Here is a 20,069-nt window from a genome sequence, read left to right on the forward strand (position 1 = left end):
GCTACAAAGGCGAGGCAAAGCCAAGTCGGTGTCAAGGCCTCCGTGGCAGGAATAGGGCACTGTAAGGAAGATGTAGACTCTGTGCACACAAACAGAAGAGACCTGACCCCACCTCCCAACTCAGTTCCAACAGCTAAACCAATAGGAAATAGGAAAGAAAATAGGAAAATGCAGATGTTAAAGAAGTTGCTTGTTCTCGTTAGCAAAAAATTTACCCTACCAAATTGGGAAAAACATAAATGGCACACATACATGAGCTTGACATTTGGAACTTTGTTCTGAAATTGAAGTCGACAGCTAAGAATCACCAGGAAGAGTGAGTCGGGGGGCCGGGGGTGATAAAATGAGCAGAAGAAAGAGTGAGGTGAGCAGAAGCACGGAAAACAGAGCAGTGCAGGAACCAAAAGACATTTAAAACCAAAATGTCGTCTCAAGAAATTAAGGCTATGTCTGTGGAGCCAAACAGCAGGTATCCAAAGAGAATTTCAGAAAATATGGCAGAAGTCTGAAATATAAACACGTGACAGCTCAAAATTCAGCATTCAAAAGGTAACACTAAAGACACCCCCACAATGCATAGCAAATGACTAGAAATGACAAACAGGAGGGGAAAAGAGAGAGACGCAGGTACTGACTAATTCAGGAAGAATTCCTTCCGTGCAGAGGAATGGGGCCTGGGAGAATGGGAAAGGGAAAACTAAACAGAAATTAACCACATTGAAAAATTAAAGATTAACGGGTTAAGAGCACTGACTGCTCTTCCAGAGGTGAGTTCAATTCCCCAGCAACCACATGGTGGCTCACAACCATCTGTAATGGGGTCTAATGCTCTCTTCTGGTGTGTCTGAAGACAGCTACAGTGTACTCATATATAATAAATAAATAAAATCTTTTAAAAAAAAAAAAAAAAGAAAGAAAAATAAAGATTAACGTGCTCGGTGAGTCTGATCTGACTGATTAAAGAGATTAATTTAAGAGAGTCTGATTAAAGAGACACACTACATAATATGTAAGAATGAACAGTGCAAATAACGTAGACTGAAATCCAGGGGAGCTCTTTCCTCCGCCAGATGCGGGTCTTTTGGAAGGGCCTTTGCCCGTCAGATAACTTGGGAGTCAAGGTGGGCGGAGACAGTGCTCAGGATTTGTATTTATAACTTCAGTGTCTCCAAGGTTCCTTTAAACACTAAACTCTTTAGGTCTAATTTCTAGCTCCTTCAGAATCCCTATTTCTTACTACTCCAGGTACATCAGAGTTCACAGACCAAAACATAATGCAACTTAAATGTGACCAGGGTTGAACAACAAAGCCTACATCTTTTAAATACTCAATGAGATATGGCATAAGGAACACTTAGGAAAGCATATTAAGAGTGTGCACAGGGACGGAGAGATGGCTCAGAGGTTAAGAGCACTTCCAGAGGTCCTAAGTTCAAATCCCAGCAACCACATGGTGGCTCACAACCCTCTGTAATGAGCTCTGAAGCCCTCTTCTGGTGTGTCTGAAGATAGCAACAGTGTACTTATATATAGTAAATAAATAAATCTTTAAAAAAAAAAAAAAAAAAAAAAGGAGTGTGCACAGGCCAGGAACACCTTTAATCCCAGCACTCGGGAGGAAGAGGCAGGGAGATCTCTATGCATTCATTGGAGGCAAGCCTGAGCTACATGGCAGCCGCAGTGGCATAGTGTGACCTGTCTCCAAAAAAAAAAAGTTGATATAGCCAGAAACATAAATCTAAGGATTTGTGAGTTTTAGGGACTTAATTGAACTCTGTGTGGGACTGATGAGTCATGTGATCTTGAAGAACTACTTAACAGGTGGGCTTGATATCCATGTCTATGTAAATGGGCTCAGGGACCATCTTTGAGATCCTTTCCCTGTGAGTCTGCACAAATCCATGCTAAGGGAACTGCTTACTAAACAGACCTCTGAAAATTGCTCGCTGACATTTTAGTGCGATAAGGGTTACTGAGGAGTCACCAAAATATGTACAGGATTAAACAAGAACCGCTTACCCTTCCATTTTTACAGATATAATCAAATAGCTCTCCTCCTGAGACATATTCCATCACCATGAAAATATCAGACGGTGTACTGATGACCTGGTACCTGGCGAGAGAAAACATTATCTACTAACGTTAAAACGTGTGTTCATCCATTCAGTACAGAGTTACTAACACCTACAATACACCAGGCGCTGTGCTGGCTGCTACAAGTCTGTAGGGAGCAAAGCCAATCTCCTGGTTTTGTTATGGTCTTGAACCTGGTGCCAGCAGACAGACAGACAGATAGTAAGTGGCAGAGCATGCGATGAAGCAAAGAAAGCAACCCCTTCTTCTATACGGAGTACACCAGAGCGGAGCCCGAAGGAAGGAAGGAGCAGACCACCTTTCCAGGGAAGAAGGTGGAATGGGCAGAGGGACCAGAGAGCAAGGGCCAGGGCCCAGCTGGGAGCCTGCCCGGTGCACTCGTGGTAAGGAAGAGCCAAAGAAGCTGGAGAGAAACAGGATGTGAAGCCAGTTGTTAGAGACCAAAGATGCAGAACCCCACAAGCTGGGGAGAAACCTTCGTTTTTTATTTACAGGAAAGCAAAGGGTGTTCTTATGCTAGCAGTCACGCCATCTGCATAGTCAAAGCGTAAGCAGTGGTGGCATGGAGCGCGGAGTGGACGCTCAGAAGAAGCCGGTGAGACGTGCGGTACTTCAGGCCAGTGTGATGGTGATAAAGGAGCAAAGGTCAGAGACACATTCTGGTGGAAGAGACGGAGGGGCGAGGATTATTAACAATGCCCCTACTCCCCCGGGATTTAGTGACAACTGACTGGACAGTGTGGCAAGCAGAGCTGAGGAGATGGTGGGGAGATGAGACCTGACAGGGTTCTTTGAGAGACCTCATGGAGAGCCCCATGAGTAAGGAGCAGGCATGGGGCCGAGAGTTCAGAGAATGGGTCTCAAGCAAGGAGTGTACAGTTAGGGGCCATCACTAGGTATGATATATTAAAACATTTCAATAAATGAGAGATAAAAGCGAAACAATTTTTGAGCCAGCTGGTTCAATAGAGAGGTCCCAGCAGGTTTACATTATAGCCTACACGGTAACACAGGGGGTAAGAAATAAGTTACCTGTAAGCCTAACTGGAGCTTCCTCCAAACAACCGTTAGGATTACTATCCTTCTGAGATACTGGATTCCTCAACGTCTGGTGTGAGTATGGTCAAGTACAAGCAGGGTAGGGGGAAAAGCATTGCTAGTGTACAGTCTCTCGTGAGCCTAATTCCCAGCAAGTAAAAAAAAATTGAAATTTGTAGCTCAAGAATTTTTTGACTTTTTTTTTTTCCTTTCCAGGTAGTACTGGAGACCAAACAGGGCCTGGCACCTGGTACAGAAACTTTTATTAGAAACCCAACAGTTGGTACTGTCCATAAAAACAGTAGCACAGGGCTGGAGAGATGGCTCAGAGGTTAAGGGCACTGTCCGCTCTTCCAGAGGTCCTGAGTTCAGTTCCTAGCAACCACATGGTTCACAAGCATCTGTAATGGGATCTGATGGCCTCTTCTGGCCTACAGGCACACACATGTCTGTATACATAATAAATAAATCTTTAGAAAAAAAAAACAAAACACGGTAGCCCAGAGTACTGTCAGAAGGACCTCAGAAGGGCCTCTTTCCAGACAACAGGAAGAACAGGAATAGGGGAGATATGAACCTTGTTAAAACAGGAGGGCGGGCTCTGTAACTGTTGTGAACCGGGGTCAGATATGGGAGCAGAAAGAAACCTCCAGCCTCGGAAACAGGAAGAAGGCCAGGCCCCTGTCTGTTTGCCAGGTCAGGCAGGTGAACTAAAGGGCTGAGCGGAGGCAGGACCAGGCTAACGAGCTGGGCTGGTTAACTAAAGGGCTGAGCGGTAGCAGGACCAGGCTAACGAGCCGGGCTTACAGTTTGATTATATGAGGGTGCCTGAAAAGCTTCAGGTTCTGGATCTCTCTGCGGATTTTCCCGACCACGTCCAGGCTTCGAATCTTCTGCCGGTTGAGTATCTTCACAGCAACTTTATGTCCAGTCAACTCGTGCTTGCCCACTGCAGAAGGAATAATTTTAAACTGTTAGTACCAGTTCTGACTGATAATACCCTCTGTGTGTTATAATAGTAAGCTAACATTCAGAAAATACTGGAGCACGTTTGCTGCCCCCCTCCCCAATTATACCCTTGAAAGTTTAGCCTTAAGTTAGGAGGAGACACAGGCAGGGAACTGCTCACTAGAAGTAGATTTGAGGAAAAGGGAATTTAGAACAGTTATTATAAGAGAGAGAAAGAAAAATTTCTTCGTTCTTCCTGTATGCCCTTCAGGTATTCAAACCCTTTTAACTTAGTATTAATGTTTAAACTACTGTACACATAAGGTCAAACTAGCTTTTGTTTGGAAACTTTCTATAGGTGTTCACACTCAGAGAAAGTAATACGCCACCACTGAAATCACATGGTAAGGATCCAGACATGGCATCTTATGCTTGCAATAGTCAGAAGCAGAGGCAGGGGGACTAAGAACTAAGGGAAGACCTGGGCTATGGGGTAACACTGGGTCTCAAAACAAGAAAATCAAGGAAAAGCCATGACATAGAGTAGGTGCCCTGCAGGGCCAAAGGGGATGATGGTTCACCGAGTAAGAGCTACACAAGCAGGAAGCCCTACATTCAAATCCCCACAGCCCACGCTTTGAAAACATAAAAAGGAAAAGAACCTAGCACGAGCCATCCTATGTGCCCAACGCTGGGAGAGAGAGGGCAGGTGGGCAGAGACGGGGACTACTGTGCTTACTGGCTCACTACCTAGTTTCAGAAAGAGATCTCGTCTCGGGGAAACAAGGCAGAGAATGGTAAAGCACGCAACACACACATGCACAAGACTACATACATGAACTCCCCTGTGACACCCACACGATTCCTTATCATTAGCAGCCCCTGTGATTGGCTGCTGTTGTTTTGGTCTGCTTTCAGTTTTGGATCAATGGAAACTGCGTTTCCATTTTCAAACAGCAAATTTAAAAATAAGCGATTTTAGGCTAAAGAGACGGCTCAGTGGTATCAGCTGCGCTTCGAGAGGGCCCAGGTTAGATTCCTGGCACTCACATGGTGGCCTTTGATCATCTGTAACCAGTCCCAGGGGAGACAAGAACCTCCTCTAGCCTTCTTGGATACTAAGTACATGCATAGTGCACAGATATAGAGAGAGAGACAAAACACCCATGCAACATAGTAATAAATAAATCATGTCTAAAGGGATTCCATCTTGCCCATGGCCACCCAGACAGTTGATGGGCACAGAAGAATTCAGACACTGCCACTGAGGCAAAGGCCCCAAAAGTCTAGAATCTGTGTGCCCTTTCTCAGGGACCTATGGGAAAACACAGAGCCTATCAAAATCAGAACGGACACCAGAGCACCAACAGAGAGGCTTCACGTCTGAGTGGCCAGCTCAGACTTCTTTTCCTGGTCTTGGGAACACTGCTGCTAGCTAACTCCAGGCCAGCAAGGGCTGCAGCACGGGGTAGGGACGCTGCCTCAACAGTGTCTACAGCAAACAAAGCCAGCTGTGGTACTGAGTGCCTGGACTGCCAGCATGTGAGAGGGGACAGGGAGCTTCAGGTCAGTTTGAACACAACGGTAGCTCATGACCAGCCTTGGTGACACAGACTGTGACACCAAAAGAGCCCACCCCACCCCACCCCCCTAAAAAAGCAGGAATCCAATGCAGGAGGAAAATTAAGAAACCTCCCAAAAGTGACAGATGTACTGGTCAGGACAGCAGCAAGTGTAGGCACAACATATAAAGGAGGCAACGTGGTTATTTTGAGAGAACAGAGATAATCCTGTACCTTTCAGAGTATGGGGTCCATACAGTGGAAGAAGAGAAATTACTCCCTAAGGCCATCCTCTCACAAGCACACTGTGGCACACATGCCCCTACATACACACACATATACACACACATTAATAAATGTTTTTCAAAAACACTTGAGGTTTGTCCAGAACTGTAGATATGATTTCTTTCATCAAGTAAGGAAGAAGGGTAGGAGGCTCTGAACATTCTCTTTGACTCATGTGAGATTACGTACTTAGCATTTAATATATAAAACCAGCCAATCTAGCCTAGTCCATGAGTTCCAGGCCCGTGAGAAACCCTATCTCAAAAAACTAGGTGGACATCTTTAATCTCAGCAACTCAGAGACAGAGGCAGGCCAGCCTGGTCTACACAGTGAGTCTAAGCTGACCCAGGCTAGACACTTTGCTGGCCTGCCTTCCTCCTTCAACTACCTTGGAGCCCCAGGCTACGCTTGTATCTGTCAGCCTGGATTCACAGACAGGAGCCTAGCATAACTGTCCTCTGAGAGGCTCCACCCAGCAGCTGACAGAAACAGATGCAGAGAGCCACAGCCAAACATTAGACAGAGCTTTCGAAGTCTTACGGAAGAGTTATGGGAAGAACTGAGGAAATCAGAGGGCATAGGGACTCCACAAGAAAACCAGCAGAGTCAACTAACCTGGACCATGGGGGATCCCAGAGACTGAATCATGAATCAAAGAGCAAACAGCGGTTAGACTTAGGGCCGCTGCACATATGTAGCAGATGTGTCGCTTGGTCTTCAAGCAGGTCCCCCCAAAACTGGGGCAGGAGCTTATCCTGAATCCGTTGCCTGACTGCGGATCCTGTTCCCCTAAGTAGGCTGCCTTGTCTGGCCTCAGTGGAAGAGGATGTACCTAGTCCTGCAGCAATGAGAGGTACCAGGTTCGGTTGGTTCCCCAGGAGGAACTTCCCCCTTCTCGGAGGTGAAGGGAAGCAGGGCTGAGAGAAGGCAATGCTGTGATAGGATGTAAAGTGGATAAACAAACTAATAAAGAGGGGGAAAGCAACCAGAGTGTTGGCAGACACCTGTAATTCTCGAGCTAGGGGCTGAGGTAAGAAGACTGCCAAGGATTTGAGGCTACTCTGGGCTACAGGGCAAGACCCTGTCTCAAAGTAACGAAGCAGAGTTGCAGGTGTAGCTCAGTTGGTAAAGTATTTGCACAACACAGACCAAAGCACTGGGTTTGAACCCCAGTACTGTGTAACTGAGTGTGATGGTGCACCCCTGAAGCACCAGCCCACAGAAGGTAGAGGCAGGAGGATCACAAGTTCTGAGTCATCCTCCAATATATAGTCAGTTCAAGGTCAGCCTGGGATACATAAGACTTCAACATTTAGAAGTCTGAGACAGGAGGATTGCCCATGAGTTTAAGGCCAACTGAGGCTAACAGGTAAGACTCTTTCTCAAAAAAAAAAAAAAAAATCTAGCTAGACTCAGCCTGATGACCTAAGTTTAATTCCTGGGACCAACAAAGTGGAAGGAAAAAAAAAAAACCAACTGCTCAAAATTGTCCTCTGATCTGCACTAACACAACATGGTGTGCATACCCATATACATGCACACATCCATACACACATACCCATGTGCACACCCATATACATACATACCCACAAACATACACTGTTTTTTGAAGAATACACGAATACAAAGGGTACAATAAAAATTCTACAATATGGGCTGGAGAGATGGTTCAGTGGTTAAGAGCACTGACTGCTCTTCCAGAGGTCCTGAGTTCAATTCCCAGCAACAACATGGTGGCTCACAACCATCTGTAATGAGATCTGATGTCCTCTTCTGGTGTGTCTGAAGACAGCTACAGTGTACTCATATAAATAAAATAAGTCTTAAAAAAAATTCTACAACGGAATAGTTCACATCACTTAAAAGTCAGTGCTACTCAGCAGTAATGTGGCATGTTTCATGGTAGGATACTAAAAACTGAGAATGTAACAATAAAGGGTGCCACGGGAGAGGAATCAAGCAAGGAGTATTTCAGTATTTTGCCTGCAAACACTAGAAGTCCCTCGGTTAAAAAGGCAAAATGAATGAGGCCAACGACCAATCAAGCTCACCACAGTTCGTTCTCATACTTGAATATTTGACCAAACTACAAATAGTTAGGAGCGCTTAGATGTAAGTTCTCACTTTGAAAACAACTCCTGAGAGCCTTCCGTGGGCAAACCGCTGCCTCCTGAGGCCTCCAAGCACGAGGACCTTTGCTCAACCCCTGTTCTCACATACGTGGGCAGGGAGAAAGGCTTCTGCAGCACGCACAAAGTTGTCCTCTCCATTCCATAAGTCCATGTATACATACATCAACGAAAATGGAGGGTGGGTCTACTGATTTAAATGCCAAAAAAAAATAAATAAATAAAAATCAAGTTAAACTGTTCAAACAAAAACTAAGGACAGTTAACTGGGGGATGGAAGGAAGCTACATTAGCAATCATAAAGCAAGTCAGCAAGTCACTCAAACCTCCCAGCACACAGAACTAAACAGTCAGGAAACAACAAAGAAAGAGTGATATGATTGGTTTTCCTGTTTGCTTAACAGAAAATTAACATACTAATTCCTTTCGTTGTTGTTTGTGAGGGGCTGGCAGAAAGAACCAATGGAACACTTTAGGGAAAAAAAAAAAAAAAAAAAAAAAAAAAGTCTTGAGTTAAAGGTGACACCGCACTTAAAAAGAAAAATACCAGGTCTCCAAATTGAACTAGGAAGTAAACTGAAAACATGCATAAATGTGTCTCTGTTTACTACAGCTTATTATGTAAGAACAAAAGACTGTATCTCCTAATTAATTCAATTGAAAAAAGGTAGGGAAGGGAGGTTCCTTCCTATCAACATGGAGAATAAACTTACACAGGCTTCCACAGTGCCGGGAAAGAATAAGAAGGAGTACTGTCTTTCAAATTGGGAGTTTAAAGAAATAAAGAAAGGAGAAAGGGAGGGAGGGAGGGAGGGAGGGAGACAGCCCGAGGAGAGGGCATCAATACTAGGCACTGGCAGATCCAGCCGTTCACAGGAGCAGACTGAACACCCAGATACCTTCCAACCCAGAAGGCAGTGTGTCCCAGGTGTTGTTCCCTTAGCAGACTTCAGACTTGCAAGTTTACAACCCTCTGTAAATGCAATCTCCTGCTCTATAAGAGTAGCCATAGGATACATGAAACAGTGTTTGTAAAAGATTTTCTACCCTGCCAGCACATAGTAAGTGACCAGATAATGTAGCTATTGGTACTGAGGTTTAAGTTTCCATTATTCCCAAACCAGTCAATCCCTCATCCCTATTTAATCAGCCCTGAACTACCCATTTGGATGCCAGGATAGCCATTTTGGATCTTAACTCTTCAAACAGTGCCTTCTCTTCACTTGTATTCAATAGCCTGCCCTTATCAAGAGCCTTGGACATCACCCTCTCCTCAGCATAAATCCCACCATCCCAACCCACCACTCCAAGCACCAAGCCTACAACTTCTGGATTCCAAAGTTCAGCCCACTTCCTCGTCAGTTAATATTCAACAGGTCACTCATACACACGGCAGCAAGTCCTTTACAACGGGGCTGCTTTCCATCTAAAATTGTCAAAAACGTTCCTATGGCCACAGTTGGGAAAGGTCCACTTCTGTGTTTCACAGCACAGCCATTTGACTATAGTTTAAATCACACACGTTCTTCTTAAACAAATACTGTTTGCTATAATATGAGTCTAGCTGATTTATATTGTGTAACACAATGAAGCCGTAAACCTCTTAAGTCAATGGCACATCCACTTTGCACACAAACACCAACCTTGGAAGACTGGCATTCTGAACACCATTCTACAAGGCACTGAGGCACACAAAGACACAACTTATCCACAAGTACACGGCTGGTGAGTAGCACAGCCAAAAGCTCAACTCAGACTGGGTTAAAAACTTGATGCTCCTTCCAGGAGAGGAAACGTGACAACATTCTTTAGACGTTCTAAAATTCTTTATTTTGTGTATCATTACTGTATGCATGGTATCCAGGTGTGCGTGTGGGGACCCTTGTGCCGCAGCACACAGGCAGGCTCCAGGGATGGAATTCAGGATCAATGAGCTTGCACTGCACAGCAAGGGTTGGTACCCACTGAGCCCTCTTGTCAGACTGTAATGTTATATTTTTATAAACACTCTGGGAGCTGGAGAGATCACTCAGGAGTTAGGAACTCAGAATGCTTCTGCAAAAGATCTGAGTTCAGTTCCCAGCACCCACAACAGCTTTTTCCTAGCGCCTACACTGGGCTGCTTCACGACTCCCAGTAGCTCCAGCTCCAGAGAGACCCAAGACTTGAGGCCTCTGCAGGCACCAGCGCTCACAAGTACAGGCCCACACACGGACCCACACACATGTACATGAATTAAAAATAATAAAATAACCAGGCGCGTAATGCCCACCTTCAGTCCCACGACCCAGAAGGCAGGGGCAGGTGGATCTCTGAGTTCAAGGCCTCCTGAACAGAATGAAATCCTAACTCAAATAATGGTGATAATAATAAAATTAACCTTTAAAACAAGATAAATCAAAGCAGAACTTGCATAGCATAACGTATATGTATACATCCTTCTACTAAAACATATAAAAGTTGAACATATCAGAAACGTCTTCTCATGCTTTATGGTGAAAATTTGAAAACAAGAGATTGAATTTTTCCATAATTAAAAAAAGAAAATCACTCTAAAATTTTACTCTTTCATTTGATCATTTTCCTATATTAGAACATAAGCCTGATCTTGGGATAATCAATTTCAAATCTTTTATTCTAGTTTTTTCAATTTCAAATTTTTTTTTTTTTTTTTTTGTTTTTTTTTTTTTTTGGTTCTTTTTTTTTTTTGGAAAAAACTGGGAAAAAAAAAAAAGAACATAAGCTTCTACTAAAACGCTCAACCATTTCAAATCTTTTTAATTCCCAACCCCAATTTCAAATCTTTTTATTCTAGCTTTTTAAGCTTAAAAATCTTAAGACATATTATAGAGACATTTGGTTAATACATTCTCTCAAATCAACTTAAAAGTTACCCTCAAGGTATGCCTTTGCAACATGATGATATAACGTTTGGTTGACATCCCTGGATGACCGGCCCTTTCTGAAGGGAAACCTGATGGGGGAGAGGACATCTGGGGAAGACGGGAGGTAAGGAGGAGAGGAGGGACTGGGAAGAAAGAAGGGAAAGTACAGTGGGATATAATGTATGAGAAAAGAATAAATTTTAAAAATTAGCATTAAATAATGATAATCTTAAATGTATTTTTAAAAAAGTTATCCTAAAATTTAGAAAAGGGGCATGAAGGCACACAATTTTAATCCCAGAATTTGAGATTAAAGGCAGTTGATCTCTATGAGTTCAAGGACAATTTGATCTTTACTGAATAAGCTCCAAGGCATTCAGATCTGTATAGAAAGCCCTTTCCCCTAACACCCCTCCCAAAAAGTCAACACAATAAATTAACTAAATCCTTTCAAGAATCCTTTGAAAAAGCATACAACTTAAAAAGTGAGAGAGAGACCTTCCTGATAAAGAAGTGAGAGAACCTGAATTCAAAGCCTCAGCTCACGCCTGTAACCTCAGCATCCAGAGGGCGGAGGCAGGCAGATCCCAGGACGCCAGTCAGCCTAGCCCCAAGAGTGACTTAGCTTCAGGTTCAGTGGGGACCCTGAACAACAGACAGCAATATAGGAAAACGCCCGACACTGATGCCTGTGTCCACAAATAAATAATGAAACATGAAACAGTACAGCGAGTCTGGCGAGCTGAAATCCATGTCAATCTGAAACCTCAGAACATATCTCACTTATAAACAGTTCTTTAAAAGTAGAATTAGTAAGGGCTGGAGAGAGGGCTCAGTGGTTAAGAGGCGCCCTGCTCTTCCAGAGGTCTTGAGTTCAAATCTCACAACCATCTGTAATGGGATCCGAGGCCCTCTTCTGGTGTGTCTGAAGACAGGGACAGTGTACACATATACATAAAAATAAAAAAAAATTTCAAATAGAATTAGTAAAGGGTCTCAAAATGGTATGATGGTAGATTCAGGGTGAGCATAATCATCTAAGGGCTTGCTTTCTTATGAGGAGCACAGAAACAGGTGACTAGTCATACGGCATGCGGCAGCGGCAGCAGCAACAGCAGCAGCAGCAGCAGCAGCAGCAGCAGCAAGCAGCGAGTGGAGTTATGCTACAAGCCAGGCAAAACCAGGAATAATCAGAAACTAAGAGGTAAGGGACACATATGCCACTGACTATCAAAAGGAGCACAGCCGTAAGGACCCCAGTTTTCACTCCTCTGACCTCCAGATTGTAAGAGAACTTTCTCTTGTTTTAAGCCACCAATCTTTAGTGCTGCCGCAGTAGCCCCAGCAAGGTGATGATAGGCTTATTGACTGAAAAAGCCAGCGTTCTGGAAGAGGAGCCAAAAGAACTGGGAGGCCAAGGCCAAACCAAGCTATAGGACGCAAGGGGGATAGTTAGAGAGATGGCTCGGCAGTTCAGAGCACAAACTGCTCCTCCATAGGACCACTGACAACAGGAGGCATACAGCCGTCTGTTCCTCCAGCTTCAGCAGGATCAGCCCAACACCACTGACCGTCACGGGCACCTTCAGTCAGATGCATATATACAAACACTACACAAACATACCTTAAAAAATAATAAGTTTTAAAAATCGCATTAATAACAACAGTCAGATTAAAAAGGCTTTCTACACTGGATTATATACTTCCAAGGTTTCAAAAATATAGCATTCATGAAGACAGGGATGCAAATGTTCCTCTTAAGTAAAGACATACAAGGCGCCTGCATATGATTCTTCTCAGGGAGCTGTTTCACCCACAGGATTTCCTATGGAAGTGGATGATCCTGTGGTGTTTTGCTTTTGAGGTTAATTTGCATCCTTCACAGCCTATCAGGAGTCACCTTCCACAGCCCCTTTTCTGGTGCTCTAAGTACTTCCTATTGGCTGAAAAAAGTCATACAGCTAAAAGTACTGGAACTGAGTTTCTCTAGTCACATTGTTCAAGTATACAATATATTGCTTTTTATGTACAATATATGTATACAATACGTGGAGGATTAGAGCCTCCATAGAGATTTCCCAAACCCAGGAAAAGTTGTGCATTCTCCCTTCTATAGACTAACAAGGCTCTGAGAAACCCTATAGTTTATTTTTAAAAAAACAAAAACAGTATTTCTTTGTGATAGTTTGAATGTTTAGTTCCTGGTGGATGGTTTCGGAAGGATTAATAGATATGGCTTTGTTAGTGAAGGTGTGTCACTGGGTTGGGCTTTAAGGTTTCAAAAGCCCATAACAGGCCCAGCATGTCTGTCTGTCTGTCTTTGTCTCTGTCCCTGCCTCCTTACCTCTTGCTTATAATCAAATATAAGCTCTCAGCTATTGCTCCAGTGCCCTGCCTGCCTGCTGCCATGCTCCCCACCACCATGGTCGTGGATCATCCTCTCATCTGAGTCTCAAACTCAATAAAATATTTCCTTTATTAACTGCCTTGGTCTTGGTGTCTCTGATAGAGAGTAGACAGTAACTAAGCCACTCCTACTTCCCCATCCTAGCCACTAAGGCATTTGATCTGGGTGTGAGCATTGACCCCCCTGGAAAGAATTGCAGCATTTTCCCTCTGGTTTGTTCTCATTTTACCCCTTCATGGTTTATCAGAGAGAACAAAACTAGACTAATGGGATGGCATTTGCTAGACCTCAACTCGCACACTAGTTAGCCAAGTGTGGAGTAAGTCCTCCTACACTTGTTTTGACTGGCTTTGATCCCCTAGAGCAAGCTGGTTAGCTACACAAGCCAAAGGTGTGAGCTCTGACTTATAAGGTGAGAGATCCTGCCTCCCCCCCAAAAGGTGCACTAACATACACAGATAGACAGACAGACAGATAGAAGTAATAAAACAATGTCTCAACCTTGATGATCATAAAATATTTTCTCTTTCAGCATAGGCCTTATCTCGGCTGGTGCATGCCTTTAATCCCAGCACTCAGAGGCAGAGTTCAAGGCTACCTTTGTCTGCAGAGAATTCCTGGACAGCCAGGCCTACACCACAGAGAAATCCTGTTTCAAAAATCAAACAAACAACGTCTAGATATTATCTCCTTCCATTTACCCATCCTTCCCACCTTCCTTCTTCCCAGTTAACTCAGTCATTTAAAGCTACGGTGTTACAATGTTGCCAATGTTAACCTGTAGGAACACAGAAATGTTTGCTTTGAACATGATTGGCAACATTAACATTTCAACAGTGTAACACTTTTAAAACATAGTATCCCAGGCCTCAAGAAATGTCTTCAAAGTCTGTTATTTTAAGGATGAAGAAATCGGGAACTCTCAGGGTCTGTAATTTGTCAAGGTACAGATAGCTATTCTGATCAAGTTCTACAGCTCTTCTGACTGTTAAGTCTTTTAACCTATCCACTCTTTCCTACCAACCATATGCAGTGAGAAGAGGGGAGGGAATGGCATCATGTCAGAATCAGAAACTGTTTTTTTCAAAACTGGGCTAAAGATTCTCTATTGAGCAAACTTAGGCGGAGTCAAAGTAATTGCTGCTCCCCAGAATTGCTGTTCCCATCAATCAGTGAATGTAATAAAAGGACTTTGCCAAGAGTATATATTCCCTAAGGGCCCTGCCCTTTATCAAAGCTTAAGTGGTATTTTTCAGACTGTTACTATGTTTTCAACAGTGCTAAAACGTTGCTTTTAAGCAAATTGCAACACCCGCTTTAACCACATCTACAAGGTCCACCTCCAAAAAGCAGCAGGTTACTCAACTAAAGATGAGCTAACTAGAAACTCACTGTTCTCTCTACCTTGGCCTCTGTTTAACTACAAAACATTGTCAACAAATGATCTAACCATATACAGAGTGCAACAAGATCCTATTTTTAAACAAAGGATTTTAACAGGCTAGAGATGCCACAGAGACGGAAATATCCCCTGAAAGCATTCTGGTTGCCGAGCCATTTCCGTCTCCTTTCTAAAATTAGAAGAAAATTCCACTAATAAAAGTGTAAGGAAATAGCTTAATCCTATTGAGATGGGAGCTTAAAGGATTTCTTTTAGGCATACCAAAACATACAAGGGCCGGTGAGAAAACACCAGGCTGCTCTGTAAGGCAGCAGACTTCAAACCTGGTTCCCTGAGTTCACACCTCAGGACCCACAGGGTAGAAGCAAAGAAAACCATCTCCAGCAACAAGTTCTGCTCTAAGATCTATGCAAGACAGACAGACAGACACACACACACACACACACACACACACACACACATACACACTAAATTAAAAGGCAAAGTTGTTTTTTTTTTTAACCATACAAAATACTCAATACCAACCGCTTAAGCAACACATTACAGACATACGTGGTCTTAGATGATTCCTCCCAGAGCATCTCTCCTCAGAGGTGACAACTAACTCTCATTACAGTGTCCCTCTCCCACACACTAACATATTTCTATTATGTATGCATAAATCTATAAAACTACAGTAGTACCTCATACTTTTCATAAAACTTAGGTACTTAAAAACGACTATGACGGGGCTGGAGAGATGGCTCAGCGGTTAAGAGCACTGACTGCTCTTCCAGAGGTCCTGAGTTCAATTCCCAGCAACCACATGGTGGCTCACAACCATCTGTAATGGGGTCTAATGCTTCTTTTGGTGTGTCCAAAGAAAGTGACAGGGAACTCACAAACATGGAATAAATAAAATCTTTAAAAAAAAAAAAAAAAAGTGATTGACAAGCTGGAGGATGGCTTAGTGATTAGGAGCACTAGATACTCTTCCAGAGGGAGAGAAAATTATCTATTCGCCTGAAATAATGGCTTAAAGTAGAAATGCTCACCAACTAACATGTTATATGTAGAAGTGACTCATTTGCTTCACGAAGTCACAATTTCACTGTACTATTACGGGAGCATGACTGTCTTTGTCCATGCTTCTGTAACTGTTTATGGGGGATGGGAGACAGCAAGGGGGAGAGACTAACACCTTAATAAACACAGAAAAGGATACCTCAGAAATAATTCAAGCACAATCCCAACCCTTAGTTTTCTGCTTAAACTTTCCCCTCCAAATGCTATCTATCATTAAGTTACCCAATTATTTTCATTACTGTTTATTTCATAACAAGACAACCACTATCAATTTAGCCCCAAAATTAATTAATTTCTAAGACTGGGGATGTGGTTCAGTTGGTAGAACATTTGGCTTAGCAGAATGAAGCCCTGGGTTCAATCCTTAACGCTATGTAAAACCAGGCATGTTAGCACGTAGGCTGGTAGTCCCAGCACCAGGGTGGTAGAAACAGAAGGATCCGAAGAAGCCCAAAGCTGTTCTCAGTTACACAGCAAGTTTGAGAACAATCTGGCTAAATGAGACACTATCTTAAAAAAATAAAAATAAATTAAAAAAAAAGAAAACCAAACGCACGTCTATCCCCCAGAAGCACTAAATATCATATGGGTGATTTATCCATCTATAAGTATCACATTTCTGTTAAATTCTCTTATGTTAAATTTACCAATATACATAATTGAAAAATATTTTTTCAATAAAATTTTTTCAATAAAATAAGTACATTTTCTCAATTAGAATTTAAGGCTAGGGTGGTGGTGGCGGCACACACCTTTCGAGCCAGGCAGAGGCAGATAGATCTTTGAGTGTAAGTGTAGCCTGGTCTACAGAGTGAGTTCAGGACAGCAGGGCTACCAAGAAAACTCTGTCTCAAAAAAAAAAAAAAAAAAAAAAAAAAAAGATCGATACATACATACATACATACATACATACATAAAATTTATGGCTGATGCAATTATCTCCAAAAATTCTTAGAGATGGGGGTGTTGGAGAGGTGGCTCCGTGGTTAAGAGCACTGGCTGTTCTTCCAGAGGTCCTGAGTTCAATTCCCAGCACCCAAATGGCGGCTCACAGCTGTATCTCCAGCTTCAGGGGATCTGACACCTTCACACAGACACACATGCTGGCAAATACCAATGCACATAAAATAAAACTAATTTTAAAAAATGTCTTGTCAATTTCCAATATGACCAGACACCGTGGTTATTTTTACCCACTTTCTGCACTTTCCAGCCTTCTGCTTCCTCTCCTACCTAACAGCACTCCTTCTTTATAGTGTCGCAACAGGAAGAACAAGCACACACATAACTGTGCACTGTAGCCAGAGACTAAAAAAAGGAAAATGCCCCTCCTTCCCCACACACATACACATCCAAACCTGGGTCATCCTATGGTCATTAAGATGGTTTGTATATCCTTGGCCCAGGGAGTGGCACTAACAGAAAGTGTGGCCCCGTTGGAGTAGGTGTGTCACTGTGGGTGTGGACTTTAGGACCCTTATCCTAGCTACCTGGAAGCCAGTATTCTGCTAGCAGCCTTCAGATGAAGATGTAGAACTCTCAGCTCCTCCTGCACATTGCCTGCCGCCGTGTTCCCACCTTAATGACAAGGGACTGAACCTCTGTACCGGTAAGCCAGCCCCAATTAAATGTTGTCCTTATAAGAGTTGCCTTGGTCGGGGTTGGGGATTTAGCTCAGTGGTAGAGCTGCTTTAGGAAGCTTTAAGGCCCTGGGTTGGTCCCAAGCTCGAAAAAAGAACCAAAAAAAAAAAAAAAAAAAAAAAAAAAGAGTTGCCTTGGTCATGGAGTCTCTTCAGAGAAGTAAAACCCTAACTAAGACAGTCATGCTAACCCCTTTCTGATGCAATAAAATGACATATGGCAATCCAGCCATTCCTTAGTAAAGAGAGGATCATAGCAAAAATCATGGTTTCTATTACTAATGTAAAAAAAAAAAAATCATCCCGTTTAACAGTTTTAAAATGAAATGGCTGAATATTTAGACCCACATCAACTAACAGGTTCAAGGACAAGTTTAATTATAACCATGAATATAACCTCTGACTCACACTGGCCCTCTGTGTTTGAGGAGGTTTATGACTGACAGTATAGTATTTCAAGAGAAGACTGTGTGGGTGGGTGGAGCGGTGAAGGTTAGGGAAAAGCAGAGTCACTGGGAGGGAGATTCGAGTCACTGCTACTTCACAGGTCAAGGCCCAGAACTGAAAACAATCTCTTCTTCCTTTCCTTTCTGCTTGATCCACTCTCATCCATGTCAAAGGAATGGCAGACGGGACGCCACATTCCAAGCAGGACCTTCGGAAGGAGACTTCTGAGTCCAAGCCTGCCTTATCATTTCAATCAGAGCCTTAATAAGCTTTTCTTACCGGCACGTGTCAACTAAAAAGCACTATGATGGCAAACAAGGAACATGCCTAGTTAAAGCTAAACAAAACACTGGAAGAGAAGCTGAGGCAGGAAGAATGACAAGTTCAAAGCCAGCCTGGACAGCATTGTAACAGTCTCTCGAATGCATGCATACATACATACAAAGAAACAAAGCCGAAACTTCAAAGTGTTCACAAACATCTCACTGGCTTACAGTGATCAGTGCTCCTGCCCCTCCTCACTCACACTGTCTATCTTACTGATTTTCCTTAGGAAGATTTATGCATTTGCTCCGCTAAGAGTTACACAGCATCTTTCAGTTCTAGGACTGGGAAAGAGAAGGAAGGTCTTCTGCTCCTCCTGGGAGAACAGAGCTCAGTTAGCTTGCTGTGTAATTTGACAAACTTCATTTCAATCAAATATCTACTAAGAGCTTAGTATGTGCAGGTCTTAGTCTATTATTTCTCCAAAACCAATGCATGAATTATTTCTTATCGGCTCCAAACTTCCGTCCTCTAAATACTTAATAGCAGGCTTAAATATTTTAAAGGGGAAAAAAAATCCACTCACAAAGGTTGTAATCAGAAATGTCCTTGTCACAGACGGTGGGCTAGACTATAAGTTTGAAGACAATACTTGTGCTTTTGCTAAGGCAGGGGATTCTACCAAAACAAACAAAAAGTTCAAAACATGGGCACTGAATTACTAAAATATAAATATATTTGAGAATGAACGGAAACTGTACCTATAAGCTAATAAATACCATCTGGGCTAACATAAGCCCTACCTACCAGGTACGGCTCTCAGAAACCGCAAAACTTCCGAAAACGAAAACACTTAAAGCAGAGTCTGCATCCAACTGTAAACCACGCATAGGAAACACAGCGCCAGTTCGCATGCATAGCCATCAAAAGTCCTGGTGGAGATCAATAGTCCTTACAAGGGCATTATTATTTCTGAAAGATATCTCCACAGCTACCTTACTTTTGGAAGAACACATTTCGATTCAGGAAAATGAAGAAGCACATAAGTCGACAACCTCCTAAAAGCAAGGCAGCGACAACTCCGAGGACCGCCAGGGCGCGATGGGCTGGCTCTGCGCCGAGGGCGCACAGGGGATCCGAAGAAGAGACCCTCTCGTCCGCGCCGGGCGCCCCCGCGCGCAGTGCCCAACTCCCTCGCCTGGGAAAGTTGCACCCAGAGTCATCCCCGCCCCTCGGGCGCCGCGCCGTCGCCATGGCGACCGCCCCCACCCCACCGCGACGGACCCCATAGCTCTGCAGCCCGCGGTGGCCTCGGGCTCCGCTCCCAGCGCCGCCGGGATCGGGAATACGGAGCCCAGACACCCGGAAGGCGGGCGCGGGGGAGGATGCGGAGTGCGAAAAGGCGCGGTCGCCCGCGGTTCGCGGGGTCCGCGCTGGCCCGGGCGTCCTCACCCTTCACTTTCCCGAAGGTGCCGACGCCCAGCGTGTCCCCCAGGATGTAGTGGCCGATCTTCACCCGCCCGTCGTGCTTCTGCTTCTCGGCCGTCGCCATCTTTCTCCAGGAACTGAGTCTGCGCATGGCGCCGCGGGAGGGGGCGGAGGGGGCGGGCAGGGCCGCGCCGGGGGCGGGCGGGCGCCGAGGGGGTGGGGACGCGGGTGCGCCGCGGTGGGGCGCAGTCGCCGGCCGCCGCCCGCGCAGGCCCTGCAGTCCCCCGCAGCCGGCCGCCGAGCGCACTCGCTCCCCTGGCGGGCTAGGGCGGCGGGGCGGCGGGAGCGGCGCCGGTACTCGCCTCGGCGCCCCGCATCCCTCTGCGCGCGCCTGCCCACCTGCGCGCGGGAGGGCTTCCCCTGCAGCGGAGCGGGCCGCCGTCTCCCCTAGTTCACTCGCGGGTCTGCGGGTGA

The 20,069-nt window shown here is 44.4% G+C and overlaps 1 protein-coding gene across 2 annotated transcripts in view; it reads right to left on the bottom strand.

The window, feature by feature from the left end:
• The window catches only part of Prkaa1 (protein kinase AMP-activated catalytic subunit alpha 1), a 37,012-nt gene extending 17,258 nt beyond the window's left edge, over positions 1-19,754 (bottom strand). The window contains exons 1-3 of one of the 2 annotated variants that reach the window (XM_032898820.1): positions 19,620-19,754; positions 3,940-4,081; positions 2,020-2,113 (exon numbers count right to left, since the gene is read on the bottom strand). In XM_032898820.1, the coding sequence (XP_032754711.1) occupies positions 2,020-2,113; positions 3,940-4,081; positions 19,620-19,746 (363 nt within the window). In that variant the 5' untranslated portion in view covers positions 19,747-19,754. Of the gene's footprint in view, positions 1-2,019; positions 2,114-3,939; positions 4,082-19,619 lie in introns of those variants that run through there. The other variant, XM_032898821.1, reaches the window with a different exon arrangement.
• Between the last annotated feature and the right edge of the window lie 315 nt (positions 19,755-20,069).

This window comes from Rattus rattus, chromosome 3 (genome assembly GCF_011064425.1).
Source record: "Rattus rattus isolate New Zealand chromosome 3, Rrattus_CSIRO_v1, whole genome shotgun sequence".
Taxonomy (NCBI): domain Eukaryota; kingdom Metazoa; phylum Chordata; class Mammalia; order Rodentia; family Muridae; genus Rattus; species Rattus rattus.